Source organism: Thamnophis elegans, chromosome 7 (assembly GCF_009769535.1).
Source record: "Thamnophis elegans isolate rThaEle1 chromosome 7, rThaEle1.pri, whole genome shotgun sequence".
NCBI classification, from domain to species: Eukaryota; Metazoa; Chordata; class Lepidosauria; order Squamata; family Colubridae; genus Thamnophis; species Thamnophis elegans.
Window position 1 is genome coordinate 29047244 of NC_045547.1, and position 14822 is coordinate 29062065.

General features: G+C 40.4%; 2 protein-coding genes across 3 annotated transcripts; one reads left to right on the plus strand and one right to left on the minus strand.

The window, feature by feature from the left end:
* Positions 1-2459: 2459 nt before the first annotated feature.
* TST (thiosulfate sulfurtransferase) lies at positions 2460-8286 on the minus strand. Of its 2 annotated transcripts, none has more exons than XM_032221623.1 (3): positions 8170-8286; positions 6272-7218; positions 2460-2913 (listed from the first exon to the last, which is right to left on the minus strand). In XM_032221623.1, the coding sequence occupies exons 2-3, from the start codon at positions 6864-6866 to the stop codon at positions 2615-2617; spliced, it is 894 nt and encodes a 297-aa protein (XP_032077514.1). In that variant the 5' UTR covers positions 6867-7218; positions 8170-8286; the 3' UTR covers positions 2460-2614. The 2 variants fall into 2 exon arrangements, with proteins under 2 accessions (XP_032077514.1, XP_032077515.1); XM_032221624.1 differs by having other exon boundaries at positions 6272-7215; positions 8170-8280.
* Positions 8287-8563: 277 nt separating this feature from the next.
* MPST (mercaptopyruvate sulfurtransferase) lies at positions 8564-14155 on the plus strand. Its single transcript, XM_032221961.1, has 3 exons — positions 8564-8671; positions 10716-11361; positions 13450-14155. The coding sequence occupies exons 2-3, from the start codon at positions 10767-10769 to the stop codon at positions 13746-13748; spliced, it is 894 nt and encodes a 297-aa protein (XP_032077852.1). The 5' UTR covers positions 8564-8671; positions 10716-10766; the 3' UTR covers positions 13749-14155.
* The last annotated feature ends 667 nt before the right edge of the window (positions 14156-14822 follow it).

Here is a 14822-nt window from a genome sequence, read left to right on the forward strand (position 1 = left end):
CATGATAGCAGTGTTCCAATATCTCAGGGGTTGCCACAAAGAAGAGAGAGTCAAACTATTTTCCAAGGCACCTGAGGGTAGAACAAGAAGCAATGGGTGGAAACTAATCAAGGACAGAAGCAACTTAGAACTGAGGACATTTCCTGACAGTTAGAACAATTAATCAGTGGAACAGCTTGCCTCCAGAAGTTGTGAATGCCCCAACACTGGAAGTCTTTAAGATGATGTTGGATAGCCATTTGTCTGAAACGGTATAGGGTTTCCTGCCTAGGCAGGGGGTTGGACTAGAAGACCTCCAAGGTCCCTTCCAACTCTGCTATTGTATTATTGTATTATTATTATGATATTTGGAACAGCATACCCCCAAGGTTCAGATAATCCAATTATATTGGTCTTCCAAAGACCTTGAACCTTGGTTCTTTCCCCGTGCATTGTACCCAGATGTTGCATAAACCTCTCTAGCAATGATTTGGGACCATGAATGATTGTGGTTTGACCACAACTATAAATTTCTCTTGTTTTCTTTTAAACAAGAAATAAGTTTTATTTGTAATTATTCTCTGTTTTAACATTCTATTGTAAGTATAAGAATGGAAGGCATATTAATAAATAAAAAATAACCAAATGACAGTGAGCAAAATTGGTACATGTAGTACAGCTTTATGCAAGGCAGGGGGCATAACTCCATTTTTTCTCTTCAGCAGGTCACTGAGATATGTTTGAATAGGAGGAAAAAGTGAATAGCTATCATACACACACACACTTTAGTGTAAATGATGAAAAATTGGAGGGAGAAAAAGAATTGGTGTATCTTGACAGAAAGTTTATTGTACATGGGGTAATGGATGGAGAACTTTTAAGATATGTAAATGCTGGTTGAAAGGGAGATATGGTATGTGATTTGTTACAAGGGATTAATGTCTAAGGAAGCCCAAATGGTTGCAGATAAGAATCTGCATTTGCTGATTTCGTTACAGGGAAGTGAAAATTGGATATATGGTGGAGAAACCAATATATCTCTTAATCTCACTTCCAAGATGAGCGACAATATATTTGGATTTTATACAACTGAAATTTTCCTGGTGAGACAGGAAAAGGGAAGAGAAAACTATTTTAAAACTGATACACCGATATCTAATGCTATGTTATCACACTCATAGACCATAGGCCCAGTGAGGATGTCATGTAAACCAAGGAGACAATTGGGATTGTCAAATATAATAATTCTATAGCAAATTGAAGTGGAGCCAAGATCTATAAAGGATTGTATACAAGCACAGCTAACTAACTAGCATTTCAGCAGCCAGCCCTGCAGATCTTCCAGGGAGCTCCATAATAACAATGTCCTCATAATAATTCTTAATCCCCTTTACACTACTATTGTTCATTAGACTTTTTCTAGTATATGTACTTTAGTATATGTACTTCCAAAACTCTTGTGTTTCATCAGGAACGTGAAAAGGGCTATTTTGGTGGCAAAGAAGTCATTCCCAAATATTGAAAACTGAAGGAATGATGAATATATGGGAATAAAGGTGGCTTTGATTTATAAATATGAAGATTCACATTATAACGTTTGATAGCTTGATACAGATTTTCTTGAGTTGTATGTACACATGGTAGAATCATCAGTGAACTGGTTTTCCTTGGTTTTTGAAGATTAAATATAATTGATTACATTATAACAAGATACACACCTGGAGCCTGACCTCATCACAATTATTTAGTAGTAAAGCACAATGATTTCTAAAATAACAGATTCTGTGCCAGAGCGTATGGACAAGCAACCTTAACCTATAATGTGCAAAGCAACTTTGAAGATGTCTGCCTCAAAACTCCTGGATATCATCTTTAAAGCCTAAATGACAGAGCCTAAAATACATCAAACATCATAATCTTCTGCCTGAACATGTCTCTCAGAAGAGGATTCTTTACACCTTACCACAATTAAGAAATTCAGTGTGTGGATTCACAGGAAGCAACCTTCTTTGAAACAGTACCAAGGTTATTTGGAACTGGAATCCAATTTCATGAAATCTATTGGTCCTTTCTCTAATAATACTTCAGCCCATTAAAATGATTTGTTTCAGTGAGTTAATGGTCTTGATTGAGTTTTATATGCAGTTTCTAAAACTATCAAAACATAACATTGTTATTCTACTTATGTCAACATTAAGATTCAAGGTAGTCTTTGTTTTTGTTTGCTTTCCACAACTTGACTAATATGAGTCATATAATGTGATTAATTCCTATCATTGACCACTATTATGCTGTTAAATCGATAGACTAGGGACAGTAAGAATTCTAATCTACATGTATTACATTTCAAGGGCAGCAGCAGGGTGCCGAACATAATGGAAACCCATGATATAAATATTAACACTTATAATAACAGTGGATAGTTTCTCTTCTGTTATTAGCTGTGGACAAGAAAAAAATGGACACAGAATTGAAAAAAGTACTTGACTTAAGATTCAATTTTATTTAATTACCAGTTTGCAAAAGCAAGCAGCAACCATGGATTAAAAATGATAAAATTATAAAAGAATAGGAATTTTCCTAGCTTTTCATTATGCTTAGCATTAAGAACTGTGCTTCACAGAAAATTGAGTTATTATGCCTTATGGCGATTCCATTCAGACATTTTATACTCAGATGGGGCACGACGAAACCACTCTGACCAGGATCCATCATAGATGGCCACATCTGGTTTACCACAGAGATATGCTCCCAAGGCAATATGGCAGGCTGTAATCCCCTTGCGGCATGTGGCAATCAATGGCTTTGAAAGATCTACTTTCTTCTCCTGGAACATACTCCTGATTTCTTCTTGGGGTTTCTCAAATCCTTCCTCAGTCAAAAAGTTGAAGAAAGGAATGTTTGTGGAACCTGGAATGTGACCTGGTTCTATCCCTGGAATAAGAGAAAGAGTAATCACTCAACCAAGTCATAAAAAGTACTTCCCTTAACTATTATGGTCACATTCAATTCAATTTTATTATAGCCCTAAGGCCAGATACAAACAAAATTATTGAATAAAAGAAGAATTACATCCTTCTACATATATGTATAGATGCATAAGAGAAGAACAATAAGCATAAAAGAGTTTAAAATAATGAAGAACATGGTTACTAAAATAAATGCAAGTAAAATAGTATTATAAGAAGTTATAATTCTAAATAATGGTATGGCATATAAATGGTAGCACATAATTGGGGAACAAATGGTAGCACAGAAGTGGGATTATCAAATAATTTGAAATTATCAATTATTTCTAATACAAATAGGTTGAATAAAAGGTAAGAGATAATGTTGGTTATATAGGTGATCATTAAATGTAAAATAAAACAGCTTTACAAACATCTGTTTCTACTAAATCACAACTCCAGAATTTACTGCATTTAAATATAGATCAAAATAATGTAGATTTTTGGAAAAGATGGATGTGAAGTCAAAATGATGGGAAAGGTAGAAGTAAAAACAAGAGGGCAACCAGCAACATAGCAGATGGATCGGATTATAACAGCAAGAGTATTGAAAGACACATATGTTCTTGACACAGATGTTAAGTCAATCACTATAGATGTTAGTAATATGGTTGTTAAGTGAGTCTGGCTTCCCCATTGTTGCTTGTTAGAAGATCACAGTGACCCTGGGACACTGAAACCATCATAAATACAAGTCAGTTGCTAAGCATCTAAATTTTGATCCTATGACCATGGGGATGCTGCAACAGTCATACATGTGAAAAATGGTCATAAGTCTTTTTTTTCAGTACTGTTGTAACTTTGGGTGGTCACTAAACGAACCGTTGAGACCCGAGGACTACCTGTAGTGAGAAGTATTTGTGTACATACTTTTAGACAGCTCTCTCTATTTTAATGATCTGAATGCTATAGGAAAGAAAGTATTATGTTCAATTAACAAATATGGGCATCTTACACCCTCTCTACATTCATTGTAAGAATGGACATAAGGGAAAATAATACTTTTCCAATAATTTGAGATGCAGGAAATAAAAAAGATTATGCAATGGAATAGTTAGCTATGGCTCTTCTAAGCTGAAAACTTTCTACAAACAGTTTTAAAACTTCCTTTGGCTATTGTGTTCTTTCTGTTGGATCTTCCATGAATACAATTAAACTAGTTCGCTCAGATAAGTGCTATGCAAGGCTTATTGCATACTTAACTACTTCATCAGCTTATTGCATACTTAACTACTTCAAGGACAATTCCTGCCTAGCAACTATATCTTATTGCACTCCTATCAGGAAGCTGAATACACAATCCTCTCAGAACTATTTTACAGAATGAGGTGAAATTCCTTTCTGCCAGTTTTATGCTAATGCATTCCTGGAGGTTCAGTGTCTTGCCCTAGAAACCAGCGCTGCCAGACTGAGGTTCCCTGGGGAAATCTCCAACTAGAAACAACATTGTGAAGGTTGTCATATTAGACGTCAGGTTTGCTTCAGCCCAACCATTCCATAATGACTCTGTGACTTAGAGGCCAGTTGCTTTCCAAAGAAACTTTGGATCTAGCTTACATTATGGAGATTGGTCTAATTGTGTAATGTTTGCAAAATGATCTTGTGTCTATATCACAGTGTTCTAATATTTGGTGTATCCTTCCCAAACTGTCTTTGTCTGGACCTTCATAATGTCTACATTTAGGGATCTAGCCACTCATTTTCCTTATCTATTTTTTACTTAACCATAAGTGCTTACAAGTCCCTTGATCCTAAATATGAATCCTAAATGAAACAAGGATAACCGAACAATAATGCTGAAATAAGGCACGAAGCAGTGGTGGGATTCAAATCATTTAACAACCAGTTTTCTGCCCTAATGATATCTTCCAACAGCCAGTTTACCAAACTGCTCAGAAACTTAATAACCGGTTCTCCCGAAGTAGTGCGAACTGGCTGAATCCCACCACTGCACAGAAGCTATTAAGATGTAGTACAATTTACACTCCACCCCATATTTTTTTTTACAGAAAAATACTTATTGGAAAAAGAGTCCAACACATGAAAAGCTATCAATCGGTGAGATTTTTATGCTGACAGATCCTGGACTTGCTGGGTGTGGCAACCTGGAAAATCATTAACTTGGAATGGATCGATCAATCAATCAATCAATCAATCAATCAATCAGGGTTTTGCTCCAGAAGGCTGTAATTCTTCTCTGACACATGTACATGTGCATATCTTTCATCATTTTCATGGCTGTGGTTCCTGCCCTTTGTCCGGGGGCTTAAAGGTTTTAGCTCAACATTATTGAGATGGGGAAGACCGTATAATAAAGTGAAAAATGTCTTGGATGTTTTGTGTAATTATTGGGAAGACTGATTTTTAGGCAAAGACAAGTCAGACAGTCTCCATTTACTCTAAAAAAATAACATTTTGGAAACAGCAACAAACATACCAAGTTAGAATAGAATAACAGAGTTGGAAGGGATCTTGGAGGTCTTCTAGTCCAACCCCCTGCCTAGGCAGGAAACCCTATACCACTTCAGACAAATGGTTATCCAACATGTTCTTAAAAACGTCCAGTGTTGGAGCATTCACAACTTCTGGAGGTAAGTTGTTCCACTGATTAATTGTTCTAACTGATAGGAAATTTCTCTTTAGTTCTAAGTTGCTTCTCTCCTTGATTAGTTTCCACCCATTGTTTCTTGTTCTACCCTCAGGTGCTTTGGAGAATAGTTTGACTCCCTCTTCTTTGTGGCAGCCCCTGAGATAACCCCTGAGTTACTAGAGATGTATTTTGAACAGGGTCCTAGTTTCTGGGGCAGTGTGTCTGGAATACTGGAATACCCACAAGGGTTGATAGCAGATCCTACCAGCATGGAATCACAAACGAACGAACGAACGAACAAACAAACAAACAAACAAACAAACAAACATAAATGGATCCTGTGTGTGTGTGTGTTTGGGTGTGCCTGTGTACATTTCTTACCACATGAGAAAAAGGGAAAGGCCAGGAAAATAATAAAAGTTCTCCCAATGGATGAATTCTTAGATCCCCTTATTTGTCTACTCAGGAATAGTTTACCTACATGTACCAGTTTTGGAGACCTATGGATTTCCTCTTAGGCACAGTAATATCGAACTGTTATGAAAGTGTATTTAGAAAGTGTTCCACTATGTTTAGTGGAGGTTGCTCACAAATAAGCAAACTTAAAGTATGCAAGAGGGATATAAAGACTGAAATATCATTAGCAGGTAAAGACTATGGAAAGTGGGCCAGTTATCTCAGGGCGCACTCCTACCTGTCTTTCCTGGCTCAGGTTCTGTTCCTCGGAATCGCCCTTCAGATCTGGCATCCACTACCTGGAACCGCTTGGATCCCATGTTCTCCACCATCTCTTCATAGGTCTTCAGGAGAGATGTGTTAAGACTGGCTTTAAAGACAGATGGCTCTGGCCGGGTGATCTCTGATGTTACTGGGTGACCTTCCTTCAGCCAGTTTTTAAATCCCCCATTCAGCACTGAAACAGTTCGATGCCCAAAGACTCGGAACATCCACCATGCGCGTGGTGCGTAGAAGGTGCCCAGGTTGTCTCCATCATACACAACGACATGTGTATCATTCCCAATGCCCAAGTGGCCAACGTAATCGGCAAAATGTTTCTCACTGGGCAGCATAAGCTCATAAGGCGATGATTTGTCTTTGCATTCTTCAATATCAAAAAAAGAGGCTCCAGGCACGTGTTTTTCTTGGAATTCTTTCTGGGCATTTCTTGTTCCAGGTTCATACCAGGAAGCATCCAGCACCCGCAACTCAGGGCCAATCTTTTTGGCTCGGACAGCTTCTGCTAGCCATTTGGTGGAGACCAAACCTCTGTATAAAGCTTGTTGCACCATGTTAAGGAAAGCTTTCTTGATGGGTGAACTCAAAAGTGGAAAATGGTGTGTGCAGAAAAGGGAGGTACTCTGTCCAGGCTCTGATGTCTTGTTCCCTACCAATCAACTAAGAAAGGGTGGAGAAAGAAGCCCTAGCCAATTTCATTCCTATTCAAGTCTGGACTTAGGACTGGCACAGGGATATCCACAATCAGCTGCAAAATCACTCCCTCCCTCTAGTTACTTAGACGAGTTAGACGAGAAACTGAAGTAATTGTTTAGAGAAAACTTCCAGGGCTTTTTGTAAGAATGTGCCTCCCGTTCTTGCACAAGAACTAGAAGGTCAATGGATCAGCCAGCTTTCCGGGTTCTGCTGTATGAAAAAGAAATGCATTAGTGTTCACAGTCAGTGACCGTGCAAAAGTAAACTGGCTTGGTTAGAAGTGGGGCAAAGGGCAGATCTGAAAGAGGAAACCAGCATTGAGACACTCAGTAAGGTCGAGAATGTGGGGTCCCAAAGAGCAAAGTGTAGAAAAGGAAACACTGTAAGAGAAGCTGGTATACTGACTCCAAACATCCAGCTACTGTTTCCTAATATAGCCAGCTTTGCAAGTGCAGCAAGGTGATTACATTGAAATGGTACATATAGCAAACCTGCATTACATGCACATTTTTCAACAGTTTGTTTGGTTAAGAGGGACCCAAAAGTTAAGAGGAACAGTTAGCAAGAGACTGCTGAGTCCTAAACTTTGCAAGTTCTGAAATAAAAGCTTGAATTCCCCTATCCTGAACATGCTCAGGAGGAGGTAGCCAAAGTAGTGGTCTTTAATTTTAAAGACAAATGAGAGACAAATTCTACAGGTTTGTGGGAATACAGCAGTCTGCAATGATCTGGAGTTGGTATGGGTTGAATCACAATTCATATTGTGTGGAATTGTAACAACACTCTTTTGGAGAAGAGATACACCTTGGATAAAAGGTGTTTGGTTGGAAGATACACCTTGGATAAAAGGTGCGTTGGAAGGAGTGTGTGTGAGTGAGTGTGTGAGTGAGTGTGTGTGAGTGTGTGTGTGTGAGTGTGTGATTAAATGATTCACTCGAGGTCGTGAGAGAAGTCCCTGCAGAATGAAATTCTAAAGCAAGTAATAAGTATGAAAGTAATTAGTGTCAAAATGATCTCGCCCCGTCCATAGTTGTCTGCAACATCCCTTATCCAGATTCTTCCTCCTCCTGAGAGAGCAAAGGACTAAAGAGTTTATCGCAACCGGGTCCAATGCACCCTTTGGCTTTCCAAACATCATTGCTGGCGGAGAAGACAACCCACCTTCCGTAACGCTCGTTCTCTAGGAAGCTCAGGCAAGGCGTCCACTGGAAAGCGTTCGAAGAAACGCGCCTCGCCTCTGAGTCACCCTCGGGGAAACAAAATGCTTCTCTACCCCGCCTTCGCAGTCTCCGCAATCGGCTATACCAAGAAGTGGCTGGTAAGAGGGGGGAGAGCAAATCAAATATTTATTTTCCCTCCAAAAATGAGCGGACCATGGGGCGAGTGGTCAGTCAGATGTCGCGAGGATAAAAGAAGAAAATCGTGAGCGATTCCAGTTAGATGAGGGGCCGATCTCCAGGGGCAGGTTAATGGGTTTTCTGCTAATTTTCTCCCCCCTTTTTTCCCCCAGTTGGTTCGCCCCGACAAGCCTTCCTTTCACTGGATATCAAAGTGGGACGTGGTCCTTTTCTCCGCCCTGGAGGTAGAACAAGGAAGGGGGAAATAAGCTGGTGGGCGAGAGGCGCAACGCTTTGAAGGTTCAGCAGCCGACGGGCCACCCGAGGTAAGAGAAGAGAAGAGGAGGGAGAGAGGTGGAGGTAGATTGGTCTTGTTGAAGGTTTAAAGGAAAAAGCATGAGATGAAAACTCGCCCATGCCATGTGCCCAGGGGGTCACTAACCCCGCTAGTTCTCCTCTGGTGGCTTCAGCATTTACCTAGGGGTTGCTCTCCTCCCTTGCAACCCTGGAAATCTTTGAGCGTTGGGTTATAACTCTCAAATCCTTCCTGGCAGGGATGAGGTCTAACACTCTCTTCTCTATATAGGTTGGCTGAGGTGGATGGGAGCTGCGCTGCAACACCTGTTGGGGTTGCCATAGTGGGTCGGCTCACTAGAACTGTCTTTCTTGGAGAAGGAAATACATTGTTTATTATACTCTAGTTGGGTGCTTGGTGCAGTGTTTCGACTGCCTTCAACTGGGGAATTGGAGGCTTTGGTGTTTTTGTGGATGGAGAACTCTTGGGGGAAGAGAGATAGAATCTCACCCTCCAGCTTCTTTTTTCCTGTTCCTGACAAAGAAACTGGGTAATTTAGCAAATAGTGAAACCCACTGATATGAACATATGTGCTCCGAATAAAATGGGAGTGCCTCTGAATATTTGCACAGCATCTTCCTGCTTAGCTTTAACAAAGAGACTCCAGTTCTGTAAAGCTGCAGACGTGATGAAAAGAAAACTGTATTTTCAGGCAGACTCTTGGCCAGGGCTTGTTTAGAGAAATCTCTGTTTGGCTGCTTAATCAAGCAACAGGTATTAAAAACAAACAAACTTCTTTTTAAACTTCAAGAACTTACAAAGAAAATGATAGAAGAAGTACGCTATCTTTTTTTCTCTCCCTATGCATGGAATGAGAATTATTTTTTATTTCACCTGCGAACTCCATATTTCCATATCAGGGTTCAAGAAAGATTGTGTTAAAAAGCAATTAAATGCAACATAATCCTATAAACGGCATTTAATCATGACAAAATAAAAATGACAGTATGAGGTGCATTTTAAAAAAAGAATAAATTAAAAAGAAGATAAATAACAAATGTGGTGTCAATACTGAGAAAGCCCAGCCTACTCAGCTGCTGTTATAGAAGTAATGACTTAGATCATCATGGAGAATGTGCAAGGACTTGATCTCACTTCAAAGTCTATCTTTGTTTTTGTAAACCCTGACTACTCTTGCTTTTTTCTTATTTGCTATTGAACATAGACTTCATGGATGTTTTGCACTAGGTGAAGAAGAGAACTTGGGCATTACTGCGATGAAAGGATGGCTTTTAAATACAATCCTATGCCAATCTAAATAGCTTTTTCAGAGATGAGTCACAAAACCGGAGAAAGTCAAGCATCTGTATGGGCCCTTTTTATTTTGCTTAGATTATTTAATTGTTTCACCCATGGAGAGGTGGACTATTGAAGATTCTTGGAGCTTTTCCCAAAAGAATGGCTATTCTATTCAAGTTCATTTTTATTATAGGCAGAAATACCATATTTTTTGGAGTATAAGATGCACCACAGTTTTGAAGAGGCAAATTTTTTAAAAAGTAGGTAGGTAGATAAAGGGATAGAGAGGGAGAGAAAGAAAAGAGAGAGAGTAGGTAGGAAGGGAGAGAGAGAGAGTAGTTAGGTAGATACACACAAACATGCACACACACGGACGTGCATGCACACACACACACACACACACACACACACACACACACACACACTTCATCTCAAGGGAGCAAGAGGACTTAGAACCTAAGCATCTATGGTTTTCTATAATGGCCTCCCCAAATGCCTACTTCAGATTACAACAGTTCTGAGATACCACAATGGGGGTGAGGCTTTTTCCAGAATAGATGGAGATTTGACAGTAGATTCCCATCCTCCTGGCAATTTTTTTCCTTCAAAGAACAAAGCAATATTGTATTGTTTATAACAGGAACATTACATCTTAACTTAGCCACAGAATTGGCTGAACTTGCTGTTTCGTTCAGGTATAACTAACTACCTGTTATAATGTTCTTTTCTCTTGTGAGGATGATCCTAATTTGCTGTATTGTCTTCTTTCACCTCAGTGCCAGCGGAAATCCCAAGTGACATCCAAACTCAAACAGGCTGTGAGTGCCATGTCTCAGCAGCTTCTCTACCGGGCATTGGTGACTGCTAAATGGGTGTCAGAAGTTATCAAGACTCCTCAAACTGGATCGTCTGTGAAGCTCTTGGATGCCTCTTGGTACCTCCCCAAAATGAAACGTAATCCCCAGAGAGAGTTTGAAGATCGCCATATTCCAGGAGCCGCTTTCTTCGACATTGATCATTGCAGTGACCGCACATCACCTTATGATCATATGCTTCCCAGTGCAACAGATTTTGCAGAGTACGTGGGCAAACTAGGAGTCAGCAATGATTGTCATGTTGTGGTGTATGATGCAAGTGACCAGGGCCTGTTCTCAGCTCCCCGGGTCTGGTGGATGTTCCGAGCTTTTGGCCATGAAGCGGTTTCTCTTCTAAATGGTGGGCTGAAGAACTGGATGAAAGAGGGGTATCCTGTCACCTCTGGAAAGAGTCATCCTGCTCCTGCTGAATTTCACGCTTCTCTGGATAAATCAATGGTGAAGACCTATGAGCAGGTGAAGGAGAACATTGACTCACGCCGGTTCCAGGTAGTAGATGCACGATCTGCTGGAAGGTACGCTGGGACAGAACCAGAGCCCCGAGAAGGTAATGATTTCTTTAAATTTGGAACGTAGATGTGGTGGAATGTAGTCTAGACTAAATGCAGGGGTCTCCAACCTTGGCAACTTTAAGACTTGTGGACTTTAACTTCCAGAATTCCTCAGCCAGCTTTGCTGAGGAGTTGAAGTCCACAAATCTTAAAGTTGCCAAGGTTGGAGATCCCTGGTCTAGAGTCCCAGGAGGAAGGGTTCCAGAGGAGCAAGAGGCAGTGAAGTTTATATAGTTTGGATAGTTTGAAGAAATAGAGGCTTAAGACAATTCCTTCCTTGATGTCTTCAGAGTACATCTTTATTGGTACAAATAGCTTCCTTTAGTTGAGCAAGATTTCTGTCTGTATTTGTAGAACAATGAAGGAGATTGCTTTGGATTAACTCAGTGTGCCTTTTTTGATTTTGGAGCCTAATAAGAATTGTTGGGCTGGTTTAGCTCTGAGATTAAAACCTCTAATTTTAAAACATCATGTTAAAAAAAGAGAAGTTGCAAATTATCAGCATTTCAAGATAGAAGAAATTGGGAAACCAATGACAAGTAGTTCAATACTACTTTTACTGTCAAGCTGTAGTAACAGAATCTTGCAAGTCTGATTATGCTTCCCCCCCCTCCCTCCCTTATCTATGTGTGAACTAGGGAGAGGTTTGTCTGTAGTGTTCTCTCATTTCAGTTTTTGCCTGGATTCAGGCTCCCTTTCATCTGACTGTTAACTTGGTAGTAGCTCTTTCTGCCGTCTTTCAAGGCCATTTCCTCTGACCTCTCCACAAGTCAAGAGGAGATGTCTATATACCAGTACTTCCTCCTAATAAGGTTGTTATTGAAAGGAGAGGGTGGGGCATTACAGCGGTGGGCTTCAAAAATTTTAACAAGGGGTTCTCTGCCTGGTTGCTGGGTGGACGTGGCCATGGTGGACGTGGCCCAGTCAGCCTCCTGCACCATGGCGGGAGCGGGGGGGGGGACGTTTTTGTTTTTCCTGGGCTCTGGAGGCTTTCCTCGAGTCTCTAGAAGGCCAAAAATTACCACCCCAGACTCCGGAGCTCCTCTGGAGGGCCTTCCCAAACTTCTGGTAGGCCCGTTTTTCGCCCCCCTCCCCCCTGAGCTTCCATGCACACCCTGCACTTACCTGCATCCAAAACGGACCGCGTGGGGATTCCTGGGAGGGGAGGGGCTGGGTGGGGGTTCTCCAAACTGCACAGAATCTTAGCTAGAGGTTTTCTCAAACCCCTGCGAACCCCCAGCAGCCTACCAGATATACTGTATTTATACAGTATATCAAATGGCAGTAATTTATACATTACTACTTTGTATAATAAAATGTGTATGGGATTAACAGAACAGGCAAAGGTTGGGCTGTCATTATTCCTAATAGCATACTAACGGCATTTGATTTTCATCTTTGCTGCATCTTTCACTCCTTGCAGAAGAAAGATGAAGTAGAAGGTGATAGGACTCCCAAAAATTGTCAAAAGCCACCCCAGATTGCAGAAGGTATAGCCTGGCTTCTGATTTTTACAACTTTATTAAGTGTCCTTCCTCAATTGGGGAAGATGTGGATCAAATAGTTTTTTTTCCTGCACACTAGAGCAGGGGTCTCCCACCTTGGCAATTTTAACCCTGGAGGACTTCAACTCCTAGAATTCCTCAGCCAGCGCTGGCTGGGTAATTCTGGGAGTTGAAGTCCTCCAGGCTTAAAATTGCCAAGGTGGGAGACCCCTGCACTAGAGAAGTGGGAACAGTCATTCCTCATGTTCTCCAGCAGATGGGTGATATCAGTTAATCTCACTTTATATTCTGGCTTATTGGGGCAAATGGGAAAGGAGGGGGGATTCATTCTTTACCATTAGTGTAAAACAGTATTTTTCAAAAGGACAAATTTCAGATACTGTACATGGACTTCAGCTCCCAGAATTTCCCAGCAATTATGCCTACTTAGAAACAGTGCCATGTATAGGATTTCAAGGCTTACTACATTACAGAATGCATGTGTGTGTGTGTGCACATTATTTCTAAATTGTACTGCTCATTTTGCAATTTTGTTGAATGAACTTTAATAGTAATTCATTTTTTTCAAACTTTCTCCAGGAATCGAACCTGGTCACATGCCTGGCTCTGTGAACATTCCTTTCACAGAATTCCTCACTGAGGCAGGCTTGGAGAAAAGCTCAGAAACTATCCAAAGCTTGTTTCAGGAGAAGAAAGTAGACCTCTTCAAACCTCTTGTGGCTACTTGTGGCTCAGGAGTCACCGCTTGTCACGTGGCATTAGGAGCATATCTGTGTGGGAAGCCAGATGTGGCCATTTATGATGGGGCTTGGGTAGAGTGGTTCATGCGCGCACAGCCTGAAGACATCATCTCAGAGAGGATGAGGAAGAACCTCTGAAGCACTTAGCCTTCTGCTAAGACAGAAACATTAGAGAAGGGGATGTCCTTCCAGATGTTCTACCTGTGGAGTGAAATGTTTTGATAATGAACTGGGGGAGTTTGCCATTCTTTTACTTGTCTCCATTGCCATGTATAGATAATGTCCATTATTCATAGCAAAGAAAAAGCACTAATTATGAGAAGATCATATTAGAGGTCCAGGTAGAACACCAGAACTCTGGAGATTTACAACCACAAAAAAAGGACTTTGCTTTTTAAGAGGATTAATTTTGCACTGTAACTATGGCAAATTGTGTCATGCTTCTGGCTGTTTAGTATTGATTGTTCCTCCACTGAGTCCTGTAATTTGGTTTCTATTCATTTTTATGAAAATGCCACAATACAAACATTTTTAAATCAAAAGCATTTTAGTGTTCCCAACAGTTCATTGCTTTATTTTGTGTTCTCATCCTGAAGTGGGTCAGATTCTAAAAACTTCTGTCCATGCCAGTTTGTGTAGTGAACTGCAGTTTGAATTCAGCTAGTTCTAATCTAGACTATACCAAATAGAAAATGTTTGTTCAGATACCTAGTTCCCTTAGCCATTCTTCATAGGATTTAGTCGCCAGACTCCTTATCATCTTTGATATTATCTATTGGCCATTTTTTATCTCATCCCATAAAAGCTTTATATCATCAGGAACCAATATCTGAAGGAATACGATGACATATCCTGACGTACCCCACCACAAATCAAATTCTTTAGCTCTTTTCTCTTTCTTCCAAATCTCCACTCTAACAAAAGCATAATCTCACTCTCTGTAATCCAACCTCACAGAAGCTAAAACATCATTTTATTGGCTCCAGAAAATTCCACCCCAATAGCCCTAATTTTGCCCCACTTTCAGCTCCATTAAGTCTTAGTCCAGGCACTCCTGCCAAATGCGAAACCATGCTACAGAATAACCCCACCATAGAAGTACTGAACTTTCAATACTAACTGCTAACTCCAGCTTTTATTCAGATAGGTCACCTGGTAGTGAACCAAATGTAAGTAAATTGGAGAGATAAGTTGTGTGATGTGGCATTTGCT

What these genes read in the sequence shown, in the direction of transcription:
- TST (XM_032221623.1), bottom strand. Translation starts at nt 6,866, where the DNA reads ATGGTGCAACAAGCTTTATACAGAGGTTTGGTCTCCACCAAATGGCTA. An exon ending in ACCTGAGCCAGGAAAGACAG is followed by an intron (nt 2,914 to 6,271) that starts GTAGGAGTGCGC and finishes CTCTTATTCCAG; the next exon opens with GGATAGAACCAGGTCACATT.
- MPST (XM_032221961.1), top strand. Translation starts at nt 10,767, where the DNA reads ATGTCTCAGCAGCTTCTCTACCGGGCATTGGTGACTGCTAAATGGGTG. An exon ending in AGAACCAGAGCCCCGAGAAG is followed by an intron (nt 11,362 to 13,449) that starts GTAATGATTTCT and finishes AACTTTCTCCAG; the next exon opens with GAATCGAACCTGGTCACATG.